General features: G+C 55.6%; 4 protein-coding genes across 4 annotated transcripts; 3 read left to right on the top strand and 1 right to left on the bottom strand.

Annotated features, from left to right (window-relative positions):
• Positions 1–1772: 1772 nt before the first annotated feature.
• On the top strand, positions 1773–10223 carry NCLIV_020650 (putative splicing factor 3B subunit 1; the record flags this gene model as incomplete). Its single annotated transcript, XM_003882261.1, has 12 exons — positions 1773–2687; positions 3208–3559; positions 4049–4512; positions 4825–4995; positions 5365–5612; positions 6002–6510; positions 7056–7251; positions 7699–8071; positions 8294–8921; positions 9208–9299; positions 9623–9718; positions 10089–10223. The coding sequence occupies 12 exons, from the start codon at positions 1773–1775 to the stop codon at positions 10221–10223; spliced, it is 4179 nt and encodes a 1392-aa protein (XP_003882310.1).
• A 1689-nt stretch (positions 10224–11912) lies between these two features.
• On the top strand, positions 11913–12881 carry NCLIV_020640 (conserved hypothetical protein; the record flags this gene model as incomplete). Its single annotated transcript, XM_003882260.1, has 1 exon — positions 11913–12881. The coding sequence occupies one exon, from the start codon at positions 11913–11915 to the stop codon at positions 12879–12881; it is 969 nt and encodes a 322-aa protein (XP_003882309.1).
• A 906-nt stretch (positions 12882–13787) lies between these two features.
• On the bottom strand, positions 13788–15288 carry NCLIV_020630 (conserved hypothetical protein; the record flags this gene model as incomplete). Its single annotated transcript, XM_003882259.1, has 4 exons — positions 13788–13871; positions 14120–14194; positions 14658–14714; positions 15184–15288. 4 exons carry the CDS (start codon positions 15286–15288, stop codon positions 13788–13790), a joined length of 321 nt encoding a protein of 106 aa, XP_003882308.1.
• A 1528-nt stretch (positions 15289–16816) lies between these two features.
• On the top strand, positions 16817–24899 carry NCLIV_020620 (conserved hypothetical protein; the record flags this gene model as incomplete). The annotated part of the gene is made up of 5 exons (XM_003882258.1): positions 16817–17363; positions 17914–18392; positions 18724–23541; positions 23703–24125; positions 24765–24899. 5 exons carry the CDS (start codon positions 16817–16819, stop codon positions 24897–24899), a joined length of 6402 nt encoding a protein of 2133 aa, XP_003882307.1.
• Between the last annotated feature and the right edge of the window lie 1315 nt (positions 24900–26214).

The raw sequence follows: 26214 nt of genomic DNA, 5'->3' as shown, positions 1-26214 counted from the left end.
ATATAGAGCCGATGAAATCTTGATCTAAAGACGACTGCGAATCTACATATGCTCTACCCTTCGGAGCCAGCAGACCGGATGTACGTGGACCCCAGGGTACGCTGCGCAAAGAGGTCGGCTCGAGACAACTCCAGAAACTTGCTTTGATGGAGACCACGGTACCTGTTAAGACACACTGGAGGAAAGTGCGATCTTTGGCGAATCTATGCTCTGCCAAACCTCAGGCTTGTGGTGTGCTTCTCTGGGCGACCTTTCTGGAGTCTGCCAGGGCTCCCCTAAAGAAGGCCGGTCCTCTTGTGCTGCGCGTCGGCGGTTGCTTGCGCGTCCCCGACCTGGAGAAGACTTCGCTGGCGCATGCACAGCCTACGCAAGGGATCGTCCCTGGGGCGTGTTCAGCGTTGTGGAGGTTTTTCTTTGCAAACGGTGTGTGGGAGTCGCCTTTTTTCGCGCGGTAGAAGCTGACGCCTTCTGCTGAAATAAACTGTTTCTCTCCTGTCGACGTGTCTACTTCTTTGGAGTATTGGCAGGGACAAAAAGCTCTCTTTGCTCCGTGTCTGAGTGGCCTCGAAAATATCGTATCGCTCCGTGTTGCTCTCCCTCGTATCCCCTTTCTTTTTCGAAGCAATCCACGAAGAAAGCAGCTCCCACGTGGTGACAATATCTCCTGGCCAGCAAAAAGTGGAGTATTCAGCTATTGTCATGGATTTAGTTTCTCTTCTCCTCCCAGGGAAGCGTCTACCCAGCCTCTAGATGCTTTTCGCCCGTCTCGCCACAGAGCCGTTCACTGTCTCTGTCCATACCTCTGTTGCCACAGAAACTGATACTTCGCCGGGGATTTCCGCATGACAGGACTTTTTGAATTGTTTTTCCGTCTGTAGGACACGCAGTCACTACTGGTGTGCCGTGTTTCTCGCGTTCGACAGGCTTGCTCGGCTCTCCCTAGACGGCTGTCTGGTTCTGATTTAATGTCTCCCTGTTCCTCTTTCTGCTCTCTCGTCCTTGGATCCTACTATGAAACTGGAGCTTCTTCCGTAGCGCTTTTCAGTGTCGTCTCCCAAGCGCCCGCGTCTCTTGCCACTCTCCGTCTCGCGCCCCCGTGGCCGTTTTTTCCACGCGTTGGCTTCTGCCGTTCACGCGATTGTGGAGGCGAACATATCTCCACGGGGTCTTCCTTCACTTTTTTTTTGTTCTGAAGACCTCTGTGGAGCGGTTCAAGAGACGATGGCCCTGACTTGTGGTGAGGTCTGTGTCCACTGTCCGGTCCTCTCTTTTCCGGGGAAAAGGCTCCCCTGTCCATCGTGGTGACTGTGCACGTGGAGTGCAGCCTGTTCATTTTAAGGTGCATCGGAGACCAGTGTTTAGCCGCAGATTGCATCAGCCGTCTCACGACGAACCGTTCGGAGGACACTCCGTGTGTGGGCAGAACCTGCTACACAACTCCGGCTGCCGCCCAGATGTGTCTTGGATGCGGCTGAGCGTCCGTATCTGGACTCGCTCAGCGGTTGGTGAAAAAAAAGGGGTTCTTAGCACTGCCTTTTCTGTGGAGTGTCTTCTGGCTCCCGTCAGACGCCTACCCCGGAGGCCGTTTTCGCCGGAAAAGTTCCCTCGCGTCTTGTTGGTTTCTTCCTTCTCTCGGTCTTCCACTGCTATTTTTGTTCAGTGTGGCGCTTTTCCCTTCCGTCCCTCGTCTTCTGCGTACACCGTCCGTCCATTCCTTGCCCTCGCGTCCGTTCCGTCTGCAATCTTCCTCTCGCACTGCATCGGTCGAAACAATGGAGAACAACGCGAGCAGCGAGCGGGGGAAGAACCAGCCCTCGTCGACAGCCGCTGCAACGGATAGCGCAGGCGTTGCCTTTGACGCGCACATTTACGGCGAGACGCCGGCGGCGCATTACGTGACAGAAATCGATGCAGAGACGCCTTTAGTCGCTCAAGATGGCGGCTCTTCGGCCCTCGCGGCGTCCCGCGGGAGCCGCGGCGGCCAGCGCGCAGCCGAAGACAGCGCGCGTATCGCCGAGCGGGAGCGCATGCTCCTTGCTCAGCAGGGCGATGGGTTCCAAGAAGGGACGGGGGCCGTGGAAAAGTCGATTGCAGCCCGTGAGGACTTCTACCGCCGCCAGCGCTTCCAGCGGCCGCTTTCTCCCGAGCGCGCGGATCCCTTCTCCGACGGCGATTTAGGCACTGAGTCGCGCGGGGGCGAGAGCGCTCGTACGTACGCGGACGTCATGTTGGAGCAGCACTTGGATCGCGAGAAGCACGCGGCCGTCCGACAAATCCGCAAACTGCAGGAGGACGCGGAGCTCCAGAGGCAGCTCCAGATGCAGAAGGGACAACTCGGCGCGGGCGACGGCTCTGAAAAGAAGCGCAGAAGGTGGGACTGGAGCACCGCTGGGGCCGAGGGCGTCGAAGACGGCCTCACGGAGGCCGAGCGCCAGGAACTCGCGCGGGCGAAAGCGCGCGGCGCGAAGGGCGAGGAGGGAGCTGCGGCCGCAGCCGCCGCGCTGGTCAGTCGCTGGGATACGCCGTTGCAGGCAGGCGGACAGACGCCCGGCGCGTGGGGAGAGACGCCGCTCGTCGCAGGAAGCGACGGGACCCGAGAAGGCGCAGGAGCTGGGCGAGCCGGCGCGGTTCCGGGCAAGAAGAAGAGCCGATGGGATGCGACGCCGACGATCGGAGGCACGGGCCAGGTGAGCAGAGAGACGCAGAACGGCCAAACTTTCTGCGATGGTGCCACCGGTGGACGCACTGGGGCGAGCAGCCGTCTCTCTCTGTCCTGTGTTCATTTTGTCAGCCATTAGTGCGCTGCGCTGCGCACGTCCTGGTCCCCTCGATCGAGTGCCGGTTGATTTCTGAAACCTGCACGCGTGTTCAGGCCGAGTTTTTCGGAACCCACGTCCATTCTGCGCAGGGTGCCAGCTCTTCGCCGCGGGGCGTCTGTACAGCGACCCGAAGCGTTGTGTCCCGGGGAGGCGTCTCGCCCTCAGTGTCTGTCGCGTCTCTCTGTTCTGCTTCTCGACCGACAGCCGTCATGAGATGTGCCCACACTAGGGAACCTAGGATAGAGATGCAGCCCGCGGCGAGAATCATAGATTAGCCACTCTCTTCCGCTGCGCCGGTCCTGCCGTTTTCGGGATTCCTTCTGGGATGCGGTCTCCGTCGCCCTAGCGGCACGACCTGTCTCTGTGTGCTTCGCGCGCGCTCTCGCAGGAGACTCCCACGCCGGGGCAGTGGGGGACAACCCCTGCAGTCAACCAAGCAGGGACTCCGATCCTCGCCGGCGCAGGCAGCGTCACTCCCATGGCCTCTGGCTCGGGCAGCGTGACTCCGATGATCGCTCCAGGCTCGCAAACGCCCATCATGGGGCGAAAGAGAAGTCGCTGGGACGCGACTCCCGTGCTGGGCGGCTCGGATGCTGACATGGCGGCGGCTGCAGCTGCGGGGCTGACTCCTGGAGCCTCGACGCCCATGACAGGCGGCGCAGGCATGACGCCCGGAAAGGACGGGAGCACTCCGATGACGAGTCAACTGACTCCTGGAATGACGCCACTAGCGGTCACGGGTGAGCCTGGGAACGGCGCGCGCGGAGAGAGGGGAGAAATGCACATAGGCCGAGGCCGGGCGGGCAACAAAGGAGGGGAGGGGCTGCTATCGGCCGTATCTTGCACGTGAAGCAGGAAGCGCGGGGGGGAGGGTGCGGCCTTTCCTGCCGGGTTCTCGGGGCTGCGCCGTCTCAGCCTCGACGGGGAGAGAGTCGAGGATCTGCGTGTCTCCTCTCTGGTGTTCCAGCGGTGCACCACGTTTCGGACCCCTCGTGCGGAATTCTTGAGCGGCGCGCTTTGTACCTTTTTTTCGTGGGGGATGCGCTGTAGCACTGTTGAGTCTCTCCGAAACGGAGAAAGTAGGGTCTCCCCCGGACAGGCCGGAAGTTTTGGTGCGGCCGTAGACACAGGAAGTGAACGTCTGGAGGTCGAGGCCCCGGGCGACGCCCCCGAGGAACGCCGGGGAAGCGTTACGTGTGAAACGTCTGCCGTGCTGTCTCCCTTTTCAGGAATGGCAGGCGCGACTCCGTTGACTCCCGGGACGCCGATCTCGACAGCCGAGCAACTTCTCCAGCTCCGCATGCAGCAAGAGCAGGACGAGCGCACGCGGTACATGACCGACGAAGAGCTGGATCGGCTGCTCCCCAAAGAGGGTTACGAAATTGTCCCTCCACCTGCAGACTACAACCCGCCCCCGTCGTCTGCGGCTGCAGCCGCGGCTCGAGCGCGGCACCAAGCCATTGGAATGACCCCGGGCGTGGCTGCGACGCCGACGCCGATTGGCGTGACGCCTCTGTACACGATGCCTGAGGAGGGAGTGATTCCTGGCGGCATGGAGGGCCTCATGACGATGGGGGGCGGCATCGGCGGCCAGCTGACGGCTGAGGGAGGCGGCGTGACGATGAAGGCTGAAGATTATCAGTTCTTCGCGAAACTCTTTGAAGACAAAGACGAGGAAACTATGACACAAGAGGTGAGAGACCCAAGACGCAGAAGGACCACGACAGTCGGCTCCGGCCCCAGGTTGCGCGGCGCAAAAGCTTCGCAGTTTGGGGGGGGGGGGGGGGGAGACAGTGGGACAAAATGGCAGCGCCTTTAAGAGCGACTGGTGGAGAACTTGATTTTTCCATGGTCGAGTTTCGGTTCTCTCTCCGCTGGCAAAAACGCAGACCCACCGGTCGCTCGGGGACATGCCTGTGTGTCGTGGTGGCCTTCCATCTTCCCGCTTTTCTCACCACATCGCAAGTCTTTGTTCCCCTTGTCCGTCTTGCGGATTTTCGAATAGGAGGTGAAGGAGCGTAAGATTCAGCTGTTGCTTTTAAAGATCAAGAACGGCACGCCTCCACTGCGCCGATCTGCACTGCGCACGCTGACGGAGAAGGCCAAGGAATTCGGCGCCGCCGCACTGTTCAATCAGATTCTCCCCCTCATGATGCAGAGCACCTTAGAAGACCAGGTGAATTTCGTGGTTTCGTCTCAGGTGTTGGTGGTTCGTCTTTCTGTCCCCGACCCTACATTTTGCCTCGTGCAGTGTGTTCGGGTAAATGCCGCTTTGTTTTCGCTCCTCTATCTGCACGGTTCTACGTGTGAGGGGAAGGGTCGTGGTCTGACAGAGAGAGAGGACCTAGTCCGAGGGGGAACTCTCGTGCTTCTGACGTGGAAGCATTTTCTTTTTCTACGCATCAGTGTGGCCAGCTTCGCCATGGGCTAGGCGCGAGTGTCTTCAAATTTGCGTCTCTCCAGTCGATCGGGGTGCGGCTCCGGCAGAGGCAGGGATTCTTCGTGTCTCTAACGGCATCGGCGTGGATGTTTTTTCAATCCACAGGAACGGCATCTGCTAGTTAAAGTTATCGATCGCGTGTTGTACCGACTGGATGACGCTGTTCGACCGTACGTCCACAAGATTCTCGTCGTCATCGAACCTCTTCTTATTGACGAGGACTACTACGCGCGCATTGAGGGCCGAGAAATCATCTCCAACCTTGCGAAGGCGGCTGGTCTCGCGACGATGATTGCCACCATGCGTCCTGATATCGATCACCCGGATGAATACGTTCGCAATACAACCGCCAGGTAACAAAGGAGAATGTGTCCGGAAGGTGCTTAAGTCCAGGTTGATCTGTTCAGTTGCGAGTCTCCTGTGGCGTGTCGTCCAGCTTGGGTCTGTTCCGAGCTCGTGTCGCGAGTCTGTGACCCCAAAGCTGTCGCGGCCTCCGCTCGCGTAACAGAGGCAGAAAGGAGACAGCAGACGAGAAGAGAGGTCTTCTGTGTCCAAGCAGTCTGGCGCAGGCACCGGATTTATGTCGGGCGCAACTTTCCAGCCTTAAGATTGCGTTCAGCGCGTTGCTCTTTTCTGAAAATCCGCTTGGTCTCTGTGTCCACGAAGCCTAGAAACCACTTGCATGTTTGCTCTTTCGTCGTGTGTTGCGCAACGCGTTTTTCTCGATTGCCTCTCTCGCCAGAGCCTTCGCCGTCGTGGCGTCTGCGTTGGGGATTCCCTCCTTGATCCTGTTCCTGAAGGCCGTGTGTCAGTCGAAGAAGTCGTGGCAAGCGCGCCACACGGGCATCAAGATCATCCAGCAGATGTCCATTCTGATGGGGTGTGGGGTCCTCCCCCATCTGAAGCAGCTAGTGGAAATCATCCAGCATGGGCTCGACGATCAGGTGTTGAAGGTGAAGACCGTCACGGCCCTGGCTCTTGCAGCCTTGGCCGAGTCTGCAGCGCCGTACGGTATCGAAGCCTTCGACAGTGTCCTTAGGCCTCTTTGGAAGGGTATGGGCGAAATGCGAGGGAAAGGTTTGGCGGCGTACTTGAAAGCGATTGGTTCCATTATCCCCCTTATGGACGCCTACCACGCGAGCTACTATACACGAGAAGTTATGGTCATGCTGGTTCGCGAATTCGAAACCAACGATGAAGAAATGAAAAAAATCGTCCTAAGAGTCGTCCGACAATGCGTCGCTACAGAAGGTACGCGCGAAATGCGAACGGATTTGCGAAGCTGCTTCAGGCTCGGAGGAAGTTTCGAACAACGCGTCCGTGTTTCACAGGCGCCAGTCAGCAATGTGCTGCTTGACCGGGACCGTGCTCTTTTCTTGCTGCTTGGCGCTCCCGTAGACAATCTCCGCTTTCGTGTGGGGGTCGCGTTTGACGGCATTTGTGTGTGGCGAACACCGACGAGTCGATGGGGAGAAGTGTCGTTTGTCGTTCTCTGGGCATCCCATCCAGGGCTCTCTGCCAGGTGCACTGAAACTAACCCACGAGGTTCAATCCTGTTCAACTCCGCAAGGGCGGCGCTGGACGTCTGTGCGGCAGCGGGACAGGCAGCAGAGACGGAAGCGCACAAACGGGAAAAACGGAGAGTACACGAGTCGGGACTTCAATTTGGATTTTTCACGTCTGCTTTTTCAAATGGTGTTTCTTTGTTGTGGGAGGGAAGCATGAGTGACTATGTGACGGTGAGAGGATGCGTAGGGAAAAGGCGTACTACCCTCTTTGATTTTCTTTTTGGACAGGTGTGGAAAGCGACTACATACGGACAGATATCGTTCCTCCGTTCTTCGCGAAAGTCTGGCTGGTGCGTAACGCACTCGACCGCCGCACGGCGAAGCTCTTGATTGAGACTGTCGTGGAAATTGCCAACAAAGCAGGAGGCGCCCACATCATTCAGCAGATTGTCGAAGACCTGAAAGACCCAAGTGAACCGTTCAGGTCCGTTGTTTCTCCTTTTGTGCAGAAAACGACGCAGGGGGAAATGCCTGCGTGGGGGTTTCCCTGCAGGCGGCCGATTATTGTGTGTGGACGAGAAAAGCAGCTGCGCTGGCACGTGTCGGAATGTGCGTGTACATCTTCGGAAAAGGTGTGGCCCTGGCCGTGCCTCTTCGTGTTTTTTCTGATTGTATGGATGGTCGCGTGCCTCGCAGAACATCAGTCTTCTCGAATGGCGGGCTTTAGTTATTTCCACGTTCGTCCAGGGTACCTCTTTGCTTCCCTCCCTCCGTCTCTGTATAGAGATGTAGCCATGTGCGTGCTTCTTAGCGTATTCGTCAAAAGCTAGAAAAGGACAGACATGGATGTGATGGAAAAACAGGTGTCTTCTGAAATCGCGTGGACTCGCGGTTGCCCCTTTCTTGGTTTCCTTCTCCGTCTGCCGTCCAGAAAAGTCACTTTGGAGGCCTTGGAACAGATCATTGTGAATAACGGCGTTCTCGACGTCGACAACCGCCTGGAGGAGCAGCTGGTGGATGGGCTCCTGTACGCCTTCCAGGAGCAGACGTCGGAGGACGCGACGGCGCTGTTGAACGGCTTCTCAACCATCGTTAACGCGCTGGGCACACGCATCAAGCCTTACCTGCCTCAGATTTGCGGTGTTATCCGTTGGCGTCTCAACACGCCGAGTGCGAAGCTGAGGCAACAAGCGGCAGACCTCATTGCGCGCATTGCCGTCGTCATGCAGAAGTGTGGGGAGGAGCAGATGCTTGGCCATTTGGGGCTGTTCCTTTACGAGTATCTTGGAGAAGAGTATCCGGAGGTAGGTCCGGACATGAGGTGTGCCCTGACTCCAGTCTACGCTGTTTTGAGGCAGCCTCATGAGCAAGTGGGAAACAGACCTCAGGTCCCAGTCGCCAGACCGTTCGTTGCAGCCTTGCGGCTCGGGTGAGGGGCGGGGCGCGCGACGTAGGGCTCGCCTTTTTTTAAAAAAACAGAGGCATCCACCTGTGTCCGTCTGTGTTTTCTTCCCTGCCTAATTCAGGTTCTGGGTAGCATTTTGGGTGCCCTCAAGGCGATTGTGAATGTTATCGGCATGAACAAAATGACGCCTCCCATCAAGGACTTGCTTCCGCGTCTCACGCCGATTCTCAAGAACCGCCACGAGAAGGTCCAAGAGAATGTTATTGACCTTGTGGGGCGCATTGCCGATCGAGGCGGGGACTTGGTGTCCCCCAAGGAGTGGGATCGCATCTGCTTTGACTTGCTGGATATGCTCAAGGCGAGCAAGAAAGCGATTCGACGCGCTACCGTGAACACTTTCGGCTACATTGCGCGAACCATTGGTCCCCAGGATGTACTCGCTACGCTGCTGAACAACTTGAAGGTACAGGAGCGCCAACTGCGTCTGTGCACGACAATCGCCATCGCGATTGTGGCAGAAACGTGTCTGCCGTATTCGGTGCTTCCGGCCTTGATGAATGAGTATCGCGTGCAGGAGCTAAATGTGCAGAATGGCGTCCTCAAGACGCTTTCCTTCATGTTTGAGTATATCGGAGAAATGGCCAAGGACTACATCTACACCGTTGTGCCGTTGCTCGAAGACGCCCTCATGGACAGAGACCTCGTCCACAGGCAAACGGCTGCTTGGGCTACCAAGCACTTGGCGCTCGGTAAGGCCTATGGAAAGTGAGAGGTCAACTCGGGGCAGAACAGTGGACCAAAAAGACGACTTCCGAATGTGTATACCGTCGTCTGGTGTCTCTCCAAGGATGATGCCGTTCGAGTCCGTGATTCTGCACAACGTGTACGTCTTCTTTCACGTGTTCATACTTGGAGAGGAAGTCACAGTGTTGCCTCAAAAACGGGGGGTTCAACAACCCAGTGTTTACATGCTAACGTTCGAGTCCGGGGACGTTCACGGAGAATTTGCGCTTCTGTCTGTTGTTTGCTCTGCAGGTGTCCATGGTCTCAGCTGTGAAGACGCACTGCTGCATCTGATGAACTTTGTGTGGCCAAACATCTTTGAAAAATCGCCGCATCTTGTTCAGGTAAGAAGGAAAGAATTCAGGGAGGCGTGTTATAACCTTCGCTTCTTCGATACCTGGTCTGTCACTCTTTGTTTTCTCGGCGGTGGTGACGCCCTCCTGTCGCGTCTGAAAACCACGCTAGAGGGCTGTGAGGTGGTGTCTTTTTTTGAGCATAGCATAGACGTCTTGGCCTCGCGATTATCTCAACGCCTTTTTGACGGGACAGTTTTCAATGCGGGTCAAACTTGCCGTTTTCGTGTGGCATCGTCAGTAACAGTCACGTGGAACTGTTTGAAAGGGAAAACAAGCTTTTCGTTCATCACCCTTTTCCAATGCTCCTGCAGGCTTTCTTCGACGCTGTTGACGGCATGCGAGTTTCACTCGGTGCGGGCATTGTCTTTCGATACGTCCTTCTCGGTCTGTTCCACCCGGCGAAGAAGGTGAGAAAAGTTTGACGTCTAGTGTTCCGCAGTCGATCGGCTGCGTACTCGACGGCTTTCAGAGTCCAGCCGTGTGTACGGAACAAATTGTGAATGCTGACAAAGGCGGAAATTTGTGAGGAGTCTATGTGCGATGCCGGTCAACGCCAGGAGATCGTGTTTGCAGTTTCACGTAGGCATCTTCGAGACGGGTCTTTCCGGGTACGAATTGGGAAATACGTCCGATTTCGCAGACCGTTCAGAATGCCACGCTATTGCCGTGTCCAGTGTATGCATGGTGTCACTTCTGCACATGTGTGTGGTCAAGTACTTCCCTCCTGTTTGGTGAACGCGGCTGTGGTGTGTTATGTTGAATGTGGCTGTTCCTCAGGTGCGCGAAGTGTACTGGCGGGTGTACAACAACCTGTACATTGGCCATCAAGATTCGATGGTTGCTTTCTACCCTCCCCTTCCGGACGACGATAAGGGTTGCTATTCTCGAGATGAACTACTCTATGTTATTTAGTTGGCGTTTCTATCTTGACTATTTCAAAAAGAGTGTGCGGGTGTTTTGGAAGTGCATGGCAAACTGTCTTGTCCCCTTCTGCGAAACGTGTGATGAGACAAGCACTTGCTCGAAGAAGTCCATGGAACTCTGGTAGACACAATTTCTGCAGATTTAACCTGCGTCCTCGGCGACTGCCGCCCGTGCGGACTGTGCAACGCCTGAACGGTGTCGGCGGGAATCGGGTGATTGCGAGCGAATGCTCGCACTGCTGGACTCGTGAAATTTGTCACTAAAGGACAGCAGTTGGTATAGCGTAGAAACTTTAGCAGTTCGGCAAGCTGGTCCATCACGCCTTGGTGTCTCATGCAGATGACGGCCCAATCACGAGAGAGTAGGAAGTTTGCGCCACAAATCTCGACGAGCATGTTCACAGGGGAAGTGGAAACGATTAATGTGCTGGGTTGATCCCGTTCGCGTGAATAGTTGCTTTCACCAGCTGAGGAATCCTCACTAAACACTGGTTTCCAAGTGGCGCAAACGATGTGCTGGCGGCAGTTCACGGAAACAGAAAGCGACTGTCATCGACACCCATCCGACGATAGCAAGTGCAGGCGGTGTCATGCACCCCTGAGACGTGTTTATTGCTTCCGCAACGTGAGAAAGCTATGCAATTTGTCAATGATCCCTGAACCCTCGAAGGGTTCTGCCATGAGAACCATCCTCTCCATTATTCAAATGCACGAGAAGAACGGACACGTTAAAGCTACTCTGTCTCTTTACCTGAAGAGTAGAGCTGGATCCACACGAAAACGGGTCATCAGGAAAACACAGGCGGACTTGAGGATGCTATTTTCGTAGCACATGTGCACGAAACCTGTTATGCCGGCTTGATAATCTGGGCGTGCCAGTTTACGAGTAAGCCCATCGCGGCAACCACCTCTTCATCTGAGTTCCCGTTTTCTAGAAATCCCGTAACTTGGGAAAGTAGCAAAGCAATATGCAGATAGTCTGGACCATCGAATCTTGTTCCACGGGGCACCTCCGTAGTGTCTCGTGGATATGGAAGACGAAAGTTGCTGCCGCATTCTCAAGTCCACACGAAAATGTGGCATATATCTTTGTGGCAGTGGAAAAAGGCTGTGAGAGCCACTAAGAGACGTGGTTCATTCGTTTTCAAGCAACGTGAACAAGAGAGCTACCAGGGAAGAACTGGTGTGCAAACGTTCTGCCACGCATAGCTGCTCGTAGCAGCTTATGAACGAGCAGATATGAGTCCAGTCCTCACGACGCAGTACAAAATAAACCACGCTCAGCCCTAGTATGCCATGGTGCCTGTTGGCCATTTTCTTCATTGCCCGTTTGTCGTTTTTGCATCGAAAAAAACACTGACGATTTTACATTTCCAGTAGCCATTTTGTGTTCCCGGCTGCACGCGTGCTTGCCGCTTTTCTTTTGCCCGGGTCGGTATACCCAGAATATCGCCTTTCCCTCTAATTTGTACGTTTCGGCTGCTCCTTCCCGATGGCACTCGTGAGTGACACACCACTGTCGGACAGTGGACATGCTGTTTCGAATCCTAATGTTCTTCTACATGCATCAGAGACCAGCTGTGTTTTCCGTCATCGTGGTCTCGCAGCGAACTTCATCGGACCCACAACTACGGCATTTGCCAGTATTGTTGGCGGTACAAAAAGTGGAGTTGAATCAATGCTTGATCGCAGCACTGAGTTGTCTTGTGAATATTTGCTTCCCGGCGTGGCTAATTTCAAGAGAGCACTTCTGGCATCGGACATACGATGTCTAGACATAGATGCGTACTCGGGTGCTTCGAGCAAATACGAAAGGAAGGTGTTCACCGTGCCACCCAGTTCATCTTGCCTTGGTACGACAACCTCGTCAGCAAACGGCAAAGAAAAGGAATGCTTGAAGGTGGACACGGCTGCCGATGAACCAGACAGTTCCGATAAACGAGGAGTTGAAACAGCGGAGGCCTCAAGAGTCTCCACTTTAGACACGTACCGTCAGTACGACAAAACAGCACTCCTTGCTGTTCTCCGGAATGCAAAAGGACTGAAAACAAGGGCGACTGTCAAAGCTCTTCTCCAGCCTGACCCACAGTCCAGAAAGGTTGTGTGTGAAGCAAAGAAGTGCGCGAATCAAGAACGTCTCGCAAACGACAGCGCCAGGGCACGGTTCAGGCGGCAGTACCTTTGTGTCGTGGAGGAATTAACCCAGAAGCAGTTTCTCCTCAAGCGTTTAGATGGCGACCTTTCTACGGACAGCGTCGCCCTGGAAGGTCTCCCATCAAAATCCACTCCGGCGCCGAAAGAGGGGGCGTCTTTCCCGTATGTGCGCGACCTCCGTGCACTGAAGCTGCCCGAGATCAAACAAAAGAAGAGGGCCATCCTCTCTGTTGGCCCGCCCCACCAGGCCAAATCATCGCGCACTTCATTTCTTGCCGAGAAAACAAAACAGCATTCACCTCATATAGACGCCTCTCTTTCGTGGCGGTCCCAGAAAGTCGTGTTGGAGGAGCGACCTAAGCCAATGAGGGCGACCAGGGCGTACAGCGAGAAGTGGAAATGTGTAACTTGTACGCGAAGCCGAAACGCGGTCGAAGCTCACACTTCTGGACAGACAACAGTTGTCTCGAAGACTCTTTCTTCGTCCCTTTAATTTTGACATGTCGGGAAATTACCGTCGAACCCATTTTTCCTATCCTTGCAAAGGCATCCCCGGATCTCTTTTGAAAAGCTGTCGCCGATCAATCTCTTTCGTGCGACTCACGTCAGCGTCTGTTCCGTTTAAGATTCCAGAGGACGGCTCCCGAGGGTGTGGAATGGGAGAGGCGGAACAAACACGCCACCGGAGTCAGCATGCTCATTCCGCTGGTCTTTGTCGCGCATGAATGAACGAGCATGGCTTTATCATGCGGTGCGCCGGAATGGTGCGGCGGTTGTTTCCGTCCCGGTCTAGATCGCATAGCAGGGATTCCCACTTTGATCTTTGACTGAAGTACACCATTGCCCCTCCATACATCGTGCCTAGTGTGACTACTCGTGCTCCATCAAGTGTGTATCGGAGCCTTTTTGCGGGTGTTGCTTCAATACGTTTTACCAAAGGACCCGTTAGGTGGCTGATATACCGAAGTCGACGCGCTATATGCCTGCGGTACAGTAGGGGGGGGGCGCTGTTGGTCCGGCAATGAAAGCAAAATCGAAAGTGACTCGTTTTGAATTTCCAGGAGCAGTTGTTACATAAAAAATACCTGCGCTGCAGAGCTGACAAGTGCTACAAAGACATACCAACACCTCGCTGGGAAAACAAGGCAGTTTAGCTGTTGACGCTTCGTTCTCGAAAAAATCTCGTGCGCGTGACAGTCGCGAAGCCCTGCGCCATTGAAGGTTAATCTCCTTTGGCTCTGAATATCGCGTTTCATCAACGTAAGCTCACATATGTTTTGAACCGTTGAAGAAACTATACCAAAAAAAGTGAGAGAGTATATTCCCGAAGATAAAGACCACGTCCCAGACAGGGGCCGGCAAAAAAACCGGACGCACCAAGTGTACGGCCCGTATCAAACTAGGTTGATTTGCCGTATAGGAAGTAGAAGATCATGAATACAAAAATGACGAATAGAGCTAGGTAGCAAGTGTGCCAGCCTCCCTGCAGCATAACACAACACACCACACAGAGGCGACAGAGCCGTGCAAATGGTGTGCTACGGATACACACATCAGATACATGAAAGCCGACAATGCGGCGATGCCACGTTTTACTTGTGAGACATTGCTTACGACGCGTCCCACGAGTTTCGTTGGTTCTCCATATGCGTGAACCTACGATTCCACCTCTCCCGAGCTTGAAACGCATCAGCAGTTCGGGCTACTGCTGCGCCGGCGCGTTTAACCTACTCTTTGATTCCAGAGGTTTTCCATTCGCTTGATTGAGGCACGAATCGAATTCCGCACTCCATCTAGGCCGCCAGCCTGGAACACAGGAACACAGAACAGGCGACTTGCCTAAAACAACCCCCCCGAACTGGAAATCCTCCTACGGCCAAAGCACGCCCGTGTACGATTTGACTACAGCGCAGGCTCCAAGACGACAAACTGGGCTCCGGTAGGCAACGCCGAGGCGGGGCTGTCTCGAGATAGCCGTTTCGACGTCGGTGGGGAAAATGTATAATTGCTGGAAATCCTGTTTGCCAACGTGTGTTTTGCTTCGCGGCCCCAGAAAAAGACACGTGAGTCTCAAGGCTGACTTCCTTGTGTTTCACCTGTGACGTCAAAAGTAAAATTACCACTTTGGACACGCAATGTCCTCACTCTTTTAGCAGAACCGGGATATATACTCCTAGGACCCGCTAATGCATGCAGGTCAAGGTCAGAACTAACTTTCTTATCACTTGCGTGTATACACGCCTCCCGCAGCCACCTGAATGAGACTTACCATGCCCTCGAGGAGACTGTTTGACTCCTGAACCTCATCGCGCATGGCCAAGCTCAGCTGCAGATGCGGGCCATACACGGTAGAAAAATCGGTGCATAAACATCCCACTTTACCATCCCTCAAAACTTTTTATGCCGGTTTGGCGTACACATCTGCTGCGTCACGCCCAGGTACTGTCCTGGTTTCGGCGCGTACGCTGGATCCCTGCTCAGCACCGGTTGCTCTGAAGCAACACTACGACTACCGCCCCACCGGTCAGAGTCATTTGCCACGAACTCAGGAAGCACTTGATTCTCTTGTGGAGCACACCGCGGGAATGGAATCCTGTACCAGTGGTAAGATGCGCACGAGTGGCAAGCCACACAAAACTGACGGTATTTCAGCCCCTGCAGCATGTCTGTAGGCTTACACCTGTGGAATCCCGTTCAAAATAGCCCCCGTTTCAATACCCAAACTCATTTATGAGAAAGAGAGAGGAAGCGTGTCCTCACGGAAACGCTGAACTTGCCTGTTTGAGGCTCTGGACCTTGGACTCTAAATCAACGATGCAGGCATCGTTTTCCTCCTCCATTGCGTCCATGCCATGCTGCTCGATCCTGCGCCGCTCGTACCCTTCTTTCTTTCTCATCATCGGTACGCGCGTAGTGTTGAACTTGAGTCAGAAAGGAAACCCCTTCTCTGAAGTTCTTTTTTTGAATTGTGGAAGTCGCGCTCACGGAGCTCACGCCATCAAGACGCTTCCTACTCGGGCACGGCAGCGGCGCTCTCTTATTACTTCTCGTTTCTTTTCCAGTTAGGCGGAGTGCTTTTCCGTTCGCGTACCCAACTGGAAAAATGGAGACGAGCTACAGGCGCCACACAGAAGAGCGAAAGGAAGCGGCGCACAACAAACCTCCAATGGAAGCGTAGCGCGCTGGGAACTGCGACTCAACAGAAAGGAACAAAACGACGACTGAGAAGGAAACGTTTCACCGACAGAAAAAATAAAGCCGCGACCCCTCTTGTTCAAGATTGTCCGGAATGGGAAAACCTGCGCAGGCCTGCAACGCTGCACTAGACGGCCTGTGGCATTATATTGCAGGGCAGAATCACCCTAGGCTGGCAGCCGACGTTATCTTAGGAAGTCAACGATGCCACTTTAGACGAGCAGAGCAGACCGAACAACGAAGGTATTTACGGTGAAAAGCAGAAAAAAAGACGCAATACTGTGATCCGCGCCTGCCGCTTTCGGCCACTCCGGGCGGCACAGGAAAGAGCCGTCCGTGTCGGCGTTCTCCGACTCGCGAGGCATTCAAACGGAGTCACTCCACCCGCAAAAGAGAGGAGCATTTGTGTCTTTTGCGTGTGGACTTTGGTTTCAATCAACGCACTGCAGGAAGGGTTTTGCCAGATGCGCGCTCGAGATGCAAGATGGTCTCGATGAGAGCGAGAGCGTTGCGTCACTGCCGCCGCCGCCGGCCTCTGCGCGCCGGGTGAACCGGAGTTGGAGGAGTAAAAGGAAACGCGCCAGAAAATGGCGTAGCGTTGACTTCCAAACGCCTTTCAAAGTCCGACGTTTGTCTTTGGACTAGGTTGACCCTCAAAAAGTGCAACCTAAGCGTTTCGCAGCGACGGAGGGGAGAAGAACCAGTCGACGGAGGCAGAAACGGGACGAGCTCGAGGAAGTTTGCGTGCATGCCGAAACTGCCTGGGGGCTGGTCGTGTTGCAAAGGAGAGCGCATCGACCGATACACTGCAACTCCGCACCTGGACGGGCTATCGTCTGCATTCGATCTGAGTTTGATTATCTGGTGGAACGAGTTGGTTTTTCCAGCAGTGGGTGTAAGTGTCCTTCGTTTGGGAGGGCCTGAATGTCTCCGTCCAGCTCTCTCGTGTCGCAGTGCATCTCCCTGCATGGATGTCCTGGAAACCCCCCAGCGGAGGAGCGAACCTCGAGAGAGACACTATAGGGCGCTGGCACCGTCGCTTTTTTTTCCGAGTTCCACGTGTGTGTGTGAATAATGGTCGGCACCGGGGAGTTTTCCTTCTAATCTCCGTGTAGACTTCAGAACACATTTTTCCATTTTCCACAGGACAGCCGCCGGGTGTTTGCGCCGGCTGAAGGGGGGGGTGTGGTGACCAGCAAGAGGCGTGTACCCTCTTCTCGAGAGGATGCCAGGATGGGGGTTCACGGAGTGTCTTCCTCTCGGCTACATTCTGGTACGGGTTCACGCTTGAGCGGGTCTTCGCCTCAGACGGACCGCACGCGTGGAGGGCTGACGCCGTCGTCGGCAAAACCCGGGGCTCGGTCTGACTCCTCAGAAAAGCAAGACACTGACGAAGACTTGCCGAGCGAAGACTCCTGGTCAGTTGCAGCAACGCAGGCAGATACGGAGGCGGACACACACGAGCCTCGACACATCCGAGCAGCTCGGAAGCTCTGTTCGCCGCAGCCTCCCCACGCTGACCGAAGACGCAACGAGAAGACGAACCTGCGTGCTGGGAAAGACGAAACTTCCTTGCCTGAACGCGAACAGCGGGGGCTTACAGCGCCTCTTCGGCGCACGCTGCACTGGCTCCGACAGCGTGCCACAAAGATAGCGTTCTACGTCGCAATTTTCGCCGTCGCTGTCATTCTCCTCTCGGGGCTGTCGCCCTACTACCACGGCAACCACACACGCAATCTCGTCCGAGGTTCGGGCCGATTCCCCCGCGTGCCTCTCCCAAGTAAGCGTCTAGGAAAAAGAAAAAGCGGTGTTTCCACGAGTCTCCCGTGGGCCATCTCGACAGAAGCCAACAAGGGGAACTGAACCGCTGCCCTCACCTCGCTAACAAGCACCACAAACAACTGAGTCGAGAGAAAAGAACGGCTCATGCTGGGTGGAGGAAGGAGATCGGTGGTGTCCACTGCATTATTTCGCGGCACAGAGAAGAAAGCTCGTTTCAGGCGCGCGTGTGTTTGGACCGCATCTTGGTCCTTTCCGGTGTGTCCAGATCCACTGCGTGCGGACTGACGCTTCAAGCGGATGGCAGAGGGTTACAACGCATCGAGTGTTCCTGGCGGAGCCGTCGGGCTTTTCCTTTTCAGTGCTGATGCTGTTGGATTTATGGAGGCCAGGGCAAAGGATCAACTGTCGTGACTAGGGAAGATTCAAACTTCGACGATGGCTTCTGTGTTTTTGGGCGTGTGGGGCTTGGTAGCATGCACTTCCCTGTTTTCTCGAGGGGTGCCGCTACTGCTCTGAATCAAAGAAACTGCCTTGTGGCGTGCATGCAGACTCGCACTACGGCTTGCTGTTGGTCAAGCTCACGGGTGACCAAGACCCTACGCCAGATTTTACCCGGCCGATTAACCGCGCACCGCGAGAGCGTCCAGAAACAACGGCTGACCCCAGTAACGGCGCTGGCGAAGGGCCGAAAGAGGAGGAAGCCGGAAAGATCGAGTACCACCCTGTGCTGGTGGTTCCGGGACACCGGGGGGACTGGCGGCAAGTGCTCCCTTTGGGGAAGATTCTCCATGATGTCGCGCAGAAGAGGAACTCGGCGTCCACGGAGGGGAATGAGGCTGACGCAGATGAAGCCACGGAACACCACTTTTTCGGGACTGGCCACGATGAAGACCAGCAGAGAGACGATCCAGCGGCGCAGCCGAAGAACAGCCGACTGGGACGGAAAACGAAAGTCGTGTACCACGTCTACGTCGTCGATTTCCATAGAGAGCCTTCTGCGTTTCACCCAGCAATTCTCGACAAGCAGGTAGAGTTTTTACATGGGCTGCCTCCCCTTCACACCAGAGCCGTAGATACGCACTTCCAGGCGACTCACGGGTTCATGGATATCCATTTCCACTAGCCCAGGCCCCGATCGAAAAGCTGAGACGGACAGCGGATCCACATTTGCGCGCATGGGTCTACCTAAAGCGATATGGATATACGCGCATATATCCATCTATCTGTCTATCGATCTATGTATCTTTGTATCTATCTTTGTATCTATCTGTCTATATGTATATATATACATATTTATGCTGACGTTTGCGCTCTGATCCGACACGACTTACCTGTGTGTTTGCTGCGCATCCTGTCAGGCCGAGTTTGTGATCCAGTGTATAGAGAAGCTCCAGTCTCTCTACGTGCCTGCTCCGACGCCCGGAGCGTCTCCGAGCCTGGGTCCTCCCTTGACTCTCGTTGGCCACTCTCTGGGAGGCACCGTGGTGATGCGAGTTCTTTCCAAGCGCGGCCGCATCCGATCACGCGTCGTGGACGCGTCAAAGGGGCTGTCCGAGTCACCAGGGAAGACCTCGACTCCGTCGCAGTGTGAGCCGGACTTGTCGTCCTTTTCGTTTTTGACGACCGTCCTCCTCAGCAGCCCCGTGGGAGGCCATCCGTTCATTCAGCTGTCTCTGCCGTACCGCTTCTTCTACCGGCGCTTGTGGCAGGATTTTGCAGAGCAGTTTGGCGTGCCCGTTTCCAAGGCAGCGTTTTCTCGAGCGAGGGCCGCGGCAGGCGGCGCGTCTCCGGATGCGGGGCGCGGAAGGGCGGAAACGTACCCGCTTCGCGAGCGGCCCGAAACGAAGCCGTGTCTCCCGTCGACAACCTTTCTCTTCTCGGTCGTCTCGGGGTGGATTGACGAGTTCGTCGTCCCTCCGTCGGCTCTCCCTCCGCTTTTCCGATACCGGTTCTCCTGGAAAGCCCCAGTGGACGTCGTTCAGAAGAAGGACGGCTCGGAGGCTGACTGGCCCGGTGGGCGCGCGCGCAGATCCCGGCTCCACTTCTTCCCGCTCTTGCTACCCTTTTCACGAGACGTGCACACCCGCCACACGCATGACAACCTCATGTGGTCCCGGCCGCCGCTCCTGTTCGTGTCGCATCTTTTCCGGGAACAGGCGCGGTTCCTCGCGACGCTTCGGGACGCCGAACAGAACGCCGGCGAAGCGCATCTCGCTGCCTCCGAACGCGTTTCAGGAACGCGCGAGGACTCAAAGCGCGCCGCCCAGATGCTCACGGCGACTCCGGATCCGGCCGCCGTGTCGCCTACACCCGCCGCGGTGCGTCTCTCGCGGGCGTGGGCGCCTCTCGCGCGGCGAATGGTGCAAAGAGTCGACACCTTGACCGTGTCTCCGTTTGCCACGTTTCTGTCGCCATGGGTTCCCCCGCCTTCACTCGCGTCGCTGAAGCTTTTGTCCACTGCCTCTTCCGTGTCATCCGCGACGACGCCGGCCGCGAACAGCTTACAGTCGCAGGCGCAAGTTGCAGAAACGCGGGGGACAGCCTGGGAAGACGGCCTTTCAGTGCGGGCTGTCCCAGTCACCGCCAGTGAACTGGAAACTCGCCTCCAGACACTCGTTGAGCGGGTACTCGCCAAGGCGCGCAGATGCGATGGCGGACTCGTTCCCGGACAGTCTGACAGCCAGCGCGTGGAACGCGGCAGCGGTAACGCCTCGTGCGGCGTGCAGATTGGCGGAACGGTCGGAGCCGACACGGGGTTATACAGGGTTGTCTCGTCGCTCTCCGAGTTGGCTTCGCAGCCCATAGTCTCGCCTGCTCCCGTTGTCCTTTTTCCTCTCGTTGCCGGCGCGCGACTGCCAAAAACGCTCGCAGATGGGCCGACAGACCCCGGAACGAGCAACGGTCCGTCTCGGACTGTGGATGCGACTTCGGATGAAGTGGGGGTGCGCCGGCCGATCTCCGCGTTCCCGAAGTCTCTGTTCTTCGGACTGAAGCCGTCGCCGCTTGCCCCTTTCCAGCGCTCAAGCGAAGGGGACGACTACAACGAAGCGGCGCTGCCGTTGTGTCGTCGCCAGCTGAACTTGGAGAAGAACGCTGGTCTCTCTGGTGAATCGCTGGACGAATCCGTTTCCTCTCAGATCTCGAAATACCTCGACAGACTCTTGGCTCGCCTGGAGGCCGACAATTCTCTTCACTGCTCCTCTTCCGGGTCCTGCACGGCCCCGAGCAAGGTGAATGCGTTGTCTGCATCGGAAAGCGACAGGGCGGAACCATCGAACAGGATGGCCGATTCAAATAGTTCACACGCTTTTTCCTCGGAGTCTCTGTTTCCTTTTGCCCTTTTCGTGGCAAGCCCTGAGGCGCCGGCCTTGCGTGCGAGTCAGGGAACTCCTCGATTCTTCTTCCGTTTCCTCCCCCCCTCGGTTTCTCTCTTTTATCCTGCCAGGGCGTGTGGATGGCTGCTTCCACCTGCAGCTGTTCCGATCGGCTCAACAGATCCTGCGCTTGCTCCGGCTCCGGAAAAGCTGCCGACTCAGAACGACGCATCTGTTCTGATTCTTTTAAACATGAACGCGCGTCTCCCCTCGGCTAGGGGGCGCCTAGCGAGCGACGAGGTTGCAATGCCGGGCGAAAGGAAGACGGGAATGGAAGAAGACATCGGTTTGGCCAGCCAGCAAAGTGCAGACAGCGGCATGGGGCCAGAAAGCTTGCGTTCCCCTGGAGCTTCTGTTTCCTTGTCGCCCCTGCCATCGTCAGTCTCAGCATCCTTCTCCGCAAGCGGAGCTCCATTGTTTCAGCTGTCATTCTCTTCTCTCCCCTTCGCGTTCACAAAGTTTCTTTCTTACTTTCCTTCTGTTCAGTTCCTCCTGTCTCTGCTTATTCCCATGTCGGTGCGAATACCCCTTGCGACGCTGACGTCGTCTTCGTCTCCTTCCTCTCTCTTGTCCACCCCCAGTTATCTTCTTCTCCCGTCTCCTTCCTCTCTCGCTTTCTTCTTCCCCTACCAGTACACCACTCGAGTGGAATTCGTGAGACAGCCTTCGGCGTCGCCTCATGCCTCCTTGTCGCCGGCCCCTGCGGCGTTTTCGCAGGACTCCTCGAAGCGAATGTATCGCATTTTGCGTGCTCTCTGTCGCCAGCTGGACGTCGTCCTTGTGGCATGGGAACAGCCGGAGGCGGCGGCGGCTGCGCTGAGCGGCTCCCCTGAGGTTGACGGCACTCCCGTTTCTCAGTTTCTTTACCGAGGAAGTGGCGCACAACAACAGAAGTTTTCCATGAAGGAACACTGCTTTCTGCGAGAAGGGCCAGACACACTTGCAAGGAGATGGGGTTGGCCGTCGGGCCTGGCTGTCGAGGCTGTGGACGGTCGACGCCAAGCTGGAGAAAAAGCAGACGGGACGCACCACGGAGTCGACCTTGTGACTCCCTGGGCATCGATTTTTCAAAGCTGGAGGAGAAAACAGCAATTCCTGGACGCGGAGAGTTCTCCGCACATTTTCGCGCCTCGTTACATGCCGCCGAACGCGACTGCGTGTACCAGCGAAGCCAAGCGACGAGAATGGCGAGAAGAAGAAGAGATCCAGAAAACGTTCCGGGACACCAGCTGCAAGGGTGACGCGCCACGAGAAGAGGGTGGACAGAGAACAGCGGGCACGACTGAGGAGACAGCGGTGCCCTGGCTCGAAGACGCCAAGTTCATCAGAGACAACACAACGCCTGTTCTTCTCCTTCCCCTGGTGCACGTCGACGACGCGAGCTTCAGTGAAGAACTAGAAGACATAATGCGGTCGGCCGAAGGAGCGCGCACTGCCCCGGCTGCCCCTGCCGCTGAAGACGGCGAATCCGGTGTATGGACTGCAGAACTTGTCGTCGAAGCTACTGGCTCGATGCTATCCTTTTTCCGAATTCTGCTCAACCTCTATATATCTGTTTTTGTTGCCTTTCTCGTTTCGATATCCTGCCTTCTCCTCGTTTCCTGCCTTCTGACGCCGCTCTCCCCGCAAGTCGGGTCTGTGCACGAAGACGGCGTCGGCCTTCCGCCCGGGCAAACCGCAAACTCCGCACTCAGGACAACAGGCGCTTCAAGCGGCTGTCCCACCAATGTTCAGAACGATAGATTCCTCGCCGCGCTCCAAGAGGGAAGCGTCTCGGTGTTCAGGAACTCTATCGCTTTCCGTGTTCCTGTGTCTTGCGGCCTCCTGGCCGTTCTCAGTGTAGTTCTTGTTTCGTATTCGCACGTTTTTTTTGCATACTTCTGTCATCTACACCCGCGAACAGACACGGAGGCTTTGGCCGAGTTGTCACCCTCGCTTGTCTCTTCGTTCTTGGTCCCGCCCTCGTCGTACTTGCTGTCGATGCAGGCGTCGCTTCCCCCCCTCAGTCTTTTGTTCGTCCTTCTCGGGCTGGCAGGCGCTGCTTTTTGGTTGATGCTGCACGTTGGCCGTGCGATTTGTCGAATTCTCCATCTCGTGTGTGCCGGCTTCGCTTATGTCACAGCTGTTTCGGTGTCCTCCCTGCGCGCACGCTCCGCCGAGAGCGAGGAAGAGGAGTCATTCGTGGGAAGTCTCAACGCCAAGAGGAGTCACGGGACGCGAGGAAGCGGCTCCACAGGTGGTGAGAAGGGATACGTGGTGCGGAAGCGCAAGCAAGACGCGACACCGTCTGTGGGAATCTCGATGGGGAATGGCGTCGCGTCGGGACAGGGTTCCGAGAAGCCCCGGGCTGCGGATCTCGAGACGCAACGCGCTGGTGGCGAGCACTCTGTGGGCGTCTGGTTGGTATGGGTTTTGGCGAGCTTTCTGTTACGGGAGACAGTGCGTCAACCGCATCAGGCCGCACTGATAATGTTTGTTATTGCCGTTCTCGGAATGCTTTTTTTGATTGCGTGGGAGAGGAGAACTCGACGCCACGCGACTCGCATATTCTCGGAGACGAACAAGGAGGAACACAGCGATTTAGGCCGCGGCTCGGAAGGCAGAAAAACGCGGATCGGGATCGAGCAGTCGAGGGAGGAAAGCCAAGTCACGGGCTGGGACCTTTGGCGAAGGAGGCGCTGCGTGCTGGTGCTCCTGTGGTGGCAGTTGCTCATGTGTCTTCTCCTGGACGCGCTGCCGATGGGACTGGCGTTCTGGCGGCTGGTGGGGCTTCATGAGACGGCGGAAGGTCGCTTGTGCCAGGTGAGACACCGCAGCAGAGCTGGGAAAAGGGAGAGAAGGAGCGACTGCGGTGGGCATGTCCTGCAAGCGCATCTGAATTGGATGAGTGCAAGGAAAGAAGAGTGCTGCATAGACCTCAGCGAGTGGTTGGGCTGCGTGTCCTGTTCCCTGTCTTCGTGCAGGTTGCAGACGAAAACAATTCGCTCACGGCAGCTATGGCAGAATCTCTTTACGCTCTTCGCCAGACAGAGTTGGACGACTCCCGTCAAGTTTGGCGTCTAGGTCTGTGGGTGCTATCCCCATCACTTCAGACGTTCCCCATCTCCGACGTTTCGGATGAATTTGCCGTCAGATACATTAAAGCTTCGTCGTTCTCAGACCGCTTCAATGCGTTTGTCTCAATTCTCCGCCAAGAAGAATCACTTTTCCAGGCGTTGTCTATGTGCCTGGCTCTGGTCCCCGCGATATGGCTTCTCTCGTGGCTCTTGCTCCAGTTGATACAGGAGAAAAGGCGAAGGGAAAAACTCTCCGCGAACGCCATCGGAGAGGGCTTCGGTGGAGCAGCCAAGACGCCCTTGGCTGTTAAAGTGCAGACGGCATGGCAGGTGAGAAGGAGTTCCGCAAGCGGCTCCGGACAGCAGAATTTGGCGGGTCGTGCTCGAGTGAGTTCTTGAGAGCACTCTGCAGCCTTGCCACTGACTGTCGTAGGCTTCACAGTGAACATATCGCACACTTTAGCGTATGCGTCCACGAGCGTGAAACCCAGTTTCCGTCATCTCGCGCTCCCCTCTCTACTTTAATTCTACCTATCGTACGGATATCCGGGAAGAAGCAGTTGCGCGGAAAGGCGTGGCGGGCAGTGAAGCGCCGAGGCAACCTGCCTGTCGCAGCTTACGTTGTCAACTAGATGGCTCACAGATGCAGACCAATTCTCTTTCTTGTTCAGCCTGCTCTTTCGGCTCGACTGCACGATTTCTGGGTGCATATCGTGTTTGAGTGCTTCGTGGAATCGCTGTCTTGCTGTTCGAGAGTTTGTAGACTGTTATATTATTCACAGCATTCGGGATATGGCCGCACCGCATGGAAAAGAGCATTGTTACGTAGCAACCGACTTATCCTTGTGTCTAGAGGCGACGAGTGTATCGCAGCTGTGTAGAAGGACTTTTGTTTTCTTATCGTCGCGTAAAATATCTGAAGGCTTGTGGATTACATGTTACGCGTGGCATGGTTGTTTGTGTTTTCAGGTTGTCGCCGCTCTCACTCTCCCGACGCTAGCGTTTTGGCTTTCAGATGGTATGCAGATGGTCCTGAGTGTCAACTTGCTGCTGCAGTGCATTGTGTTTTCTCTCGCGGAACTTCATGTCCCTGCATGTTCTTAAAATCTGTCGCTGGTCCGTGAATCGGCCCACGGTTGTACGCTGAAGAGAATTTTTTACGGGGTTGCCGAAAGAGACCCTGGAGGTGTCTTGTGAACAATTTGCTTTTTACTGCAAATGTTTCCTTCTTGCCTCACATTTTGGCGCATCTTGACGTTGACGCTTATCAAGTGCCTTGACTCGCACAGAATTGATTACCTTTGTGGACTGGAACTTTGCTTACTATTTGTTGTATACCTGTTGCGTCATTTACATAACATTCTTTCATTCTGTCCGAATGTTCGTGAACATTCCGCAAGGCGACGCGGGTGCTCCCCTCTCATAACCGGCTGCTGATACTATTTCGTTAAGTCTCTGGCAGCCTCGGCCTGATTATCTGGATGAATCACCGAAGCACCAGCAATCGGTCAGGCCTTGCTCCGATGTGGGAGAGCAACGATTGTTGTCGCTGTAGCCGCTTCTGTACCAGAGCCCCGGTCCCCGACTCAGACGCAACGGTGGTGCGTATGTAGTTCGAATACCCTGACGGCGTGTTCGACACGAGACAGGCATCAGTAAGGTTTTCCTCAGAAGGCATGGAAAGCAGGTCGTTACACGAATAATAAGACGTTTTTCTGGAAAGTGTGGGTGAGACACCGAAACTGGGCGCGGCCTTCACATACCAACGTGTTGACTAGCTAGTTCATCAGCGGCAAGTTCCGCTGACGCATCAAATCGTGGTCTTTTGGAATGGCAGCTTGTTCGATAGAAAACAGCTTTGTGCATGCAGGCTCAGGTCCTTACTGGATGGTCTCCCTGACTAGACATGCTCGCTGTGTCAAGCAATTCGCGACTTGTCTGTTCACGTTGAATCTACTGCAATAAACCAACTAGCTGTCTAGAGAGAAAATTATGGTTAACACGTATTCTATGTGGCCGGGGCAGGAAGCAGTTCTGCTTGGTACCTATTATCACTGGCGAGACCTGACAATCCATCTCCAGAGGCTTGACTAGCGGGCTGGTGAGCGCAGGCGACAGCCAGTTCATGCCGCCGTTCGAGCCTCGTGCATCTTTTCCCGGGCAGTTTGCTAGGTAGAGGGATCGAACGGGAGCACCCAATGGAAAAACGTCTTCTTCTCTTTAGCAAAAGGCAACATGAGAGCGCAACACAAGTCATCTTTGAATACATTTTCCTTCCGCGACGATCATCAGAATGTGGGATTCAGACACTGCGACACACCAGTCGATTTTTCTCAGCTTTGAGAAAGCCTCAGATGCAGCTTTAACCACAGTTCAACAAGCCATTTTAGCTTCCGTGCGAACTGCCAGTGTACATCAT

The sequence above is a fragment of the Neospora caninum genome, chromosome VIIa (genome assembly GCF_000208865.1).
Source record: "Neospora caninum Liverpool complete genome, chromosome VIIa".
Classification (NCBI taxonomy): domain Eukaryota; phylum Apicomplexa; class Conoidasida; order Eucoccidiorida; family Sarcocystidae; genus Neospora; species Neospora caninum.
This window is presented reverse-complemented; position numbering and strand designations above follow the sequence as displayed.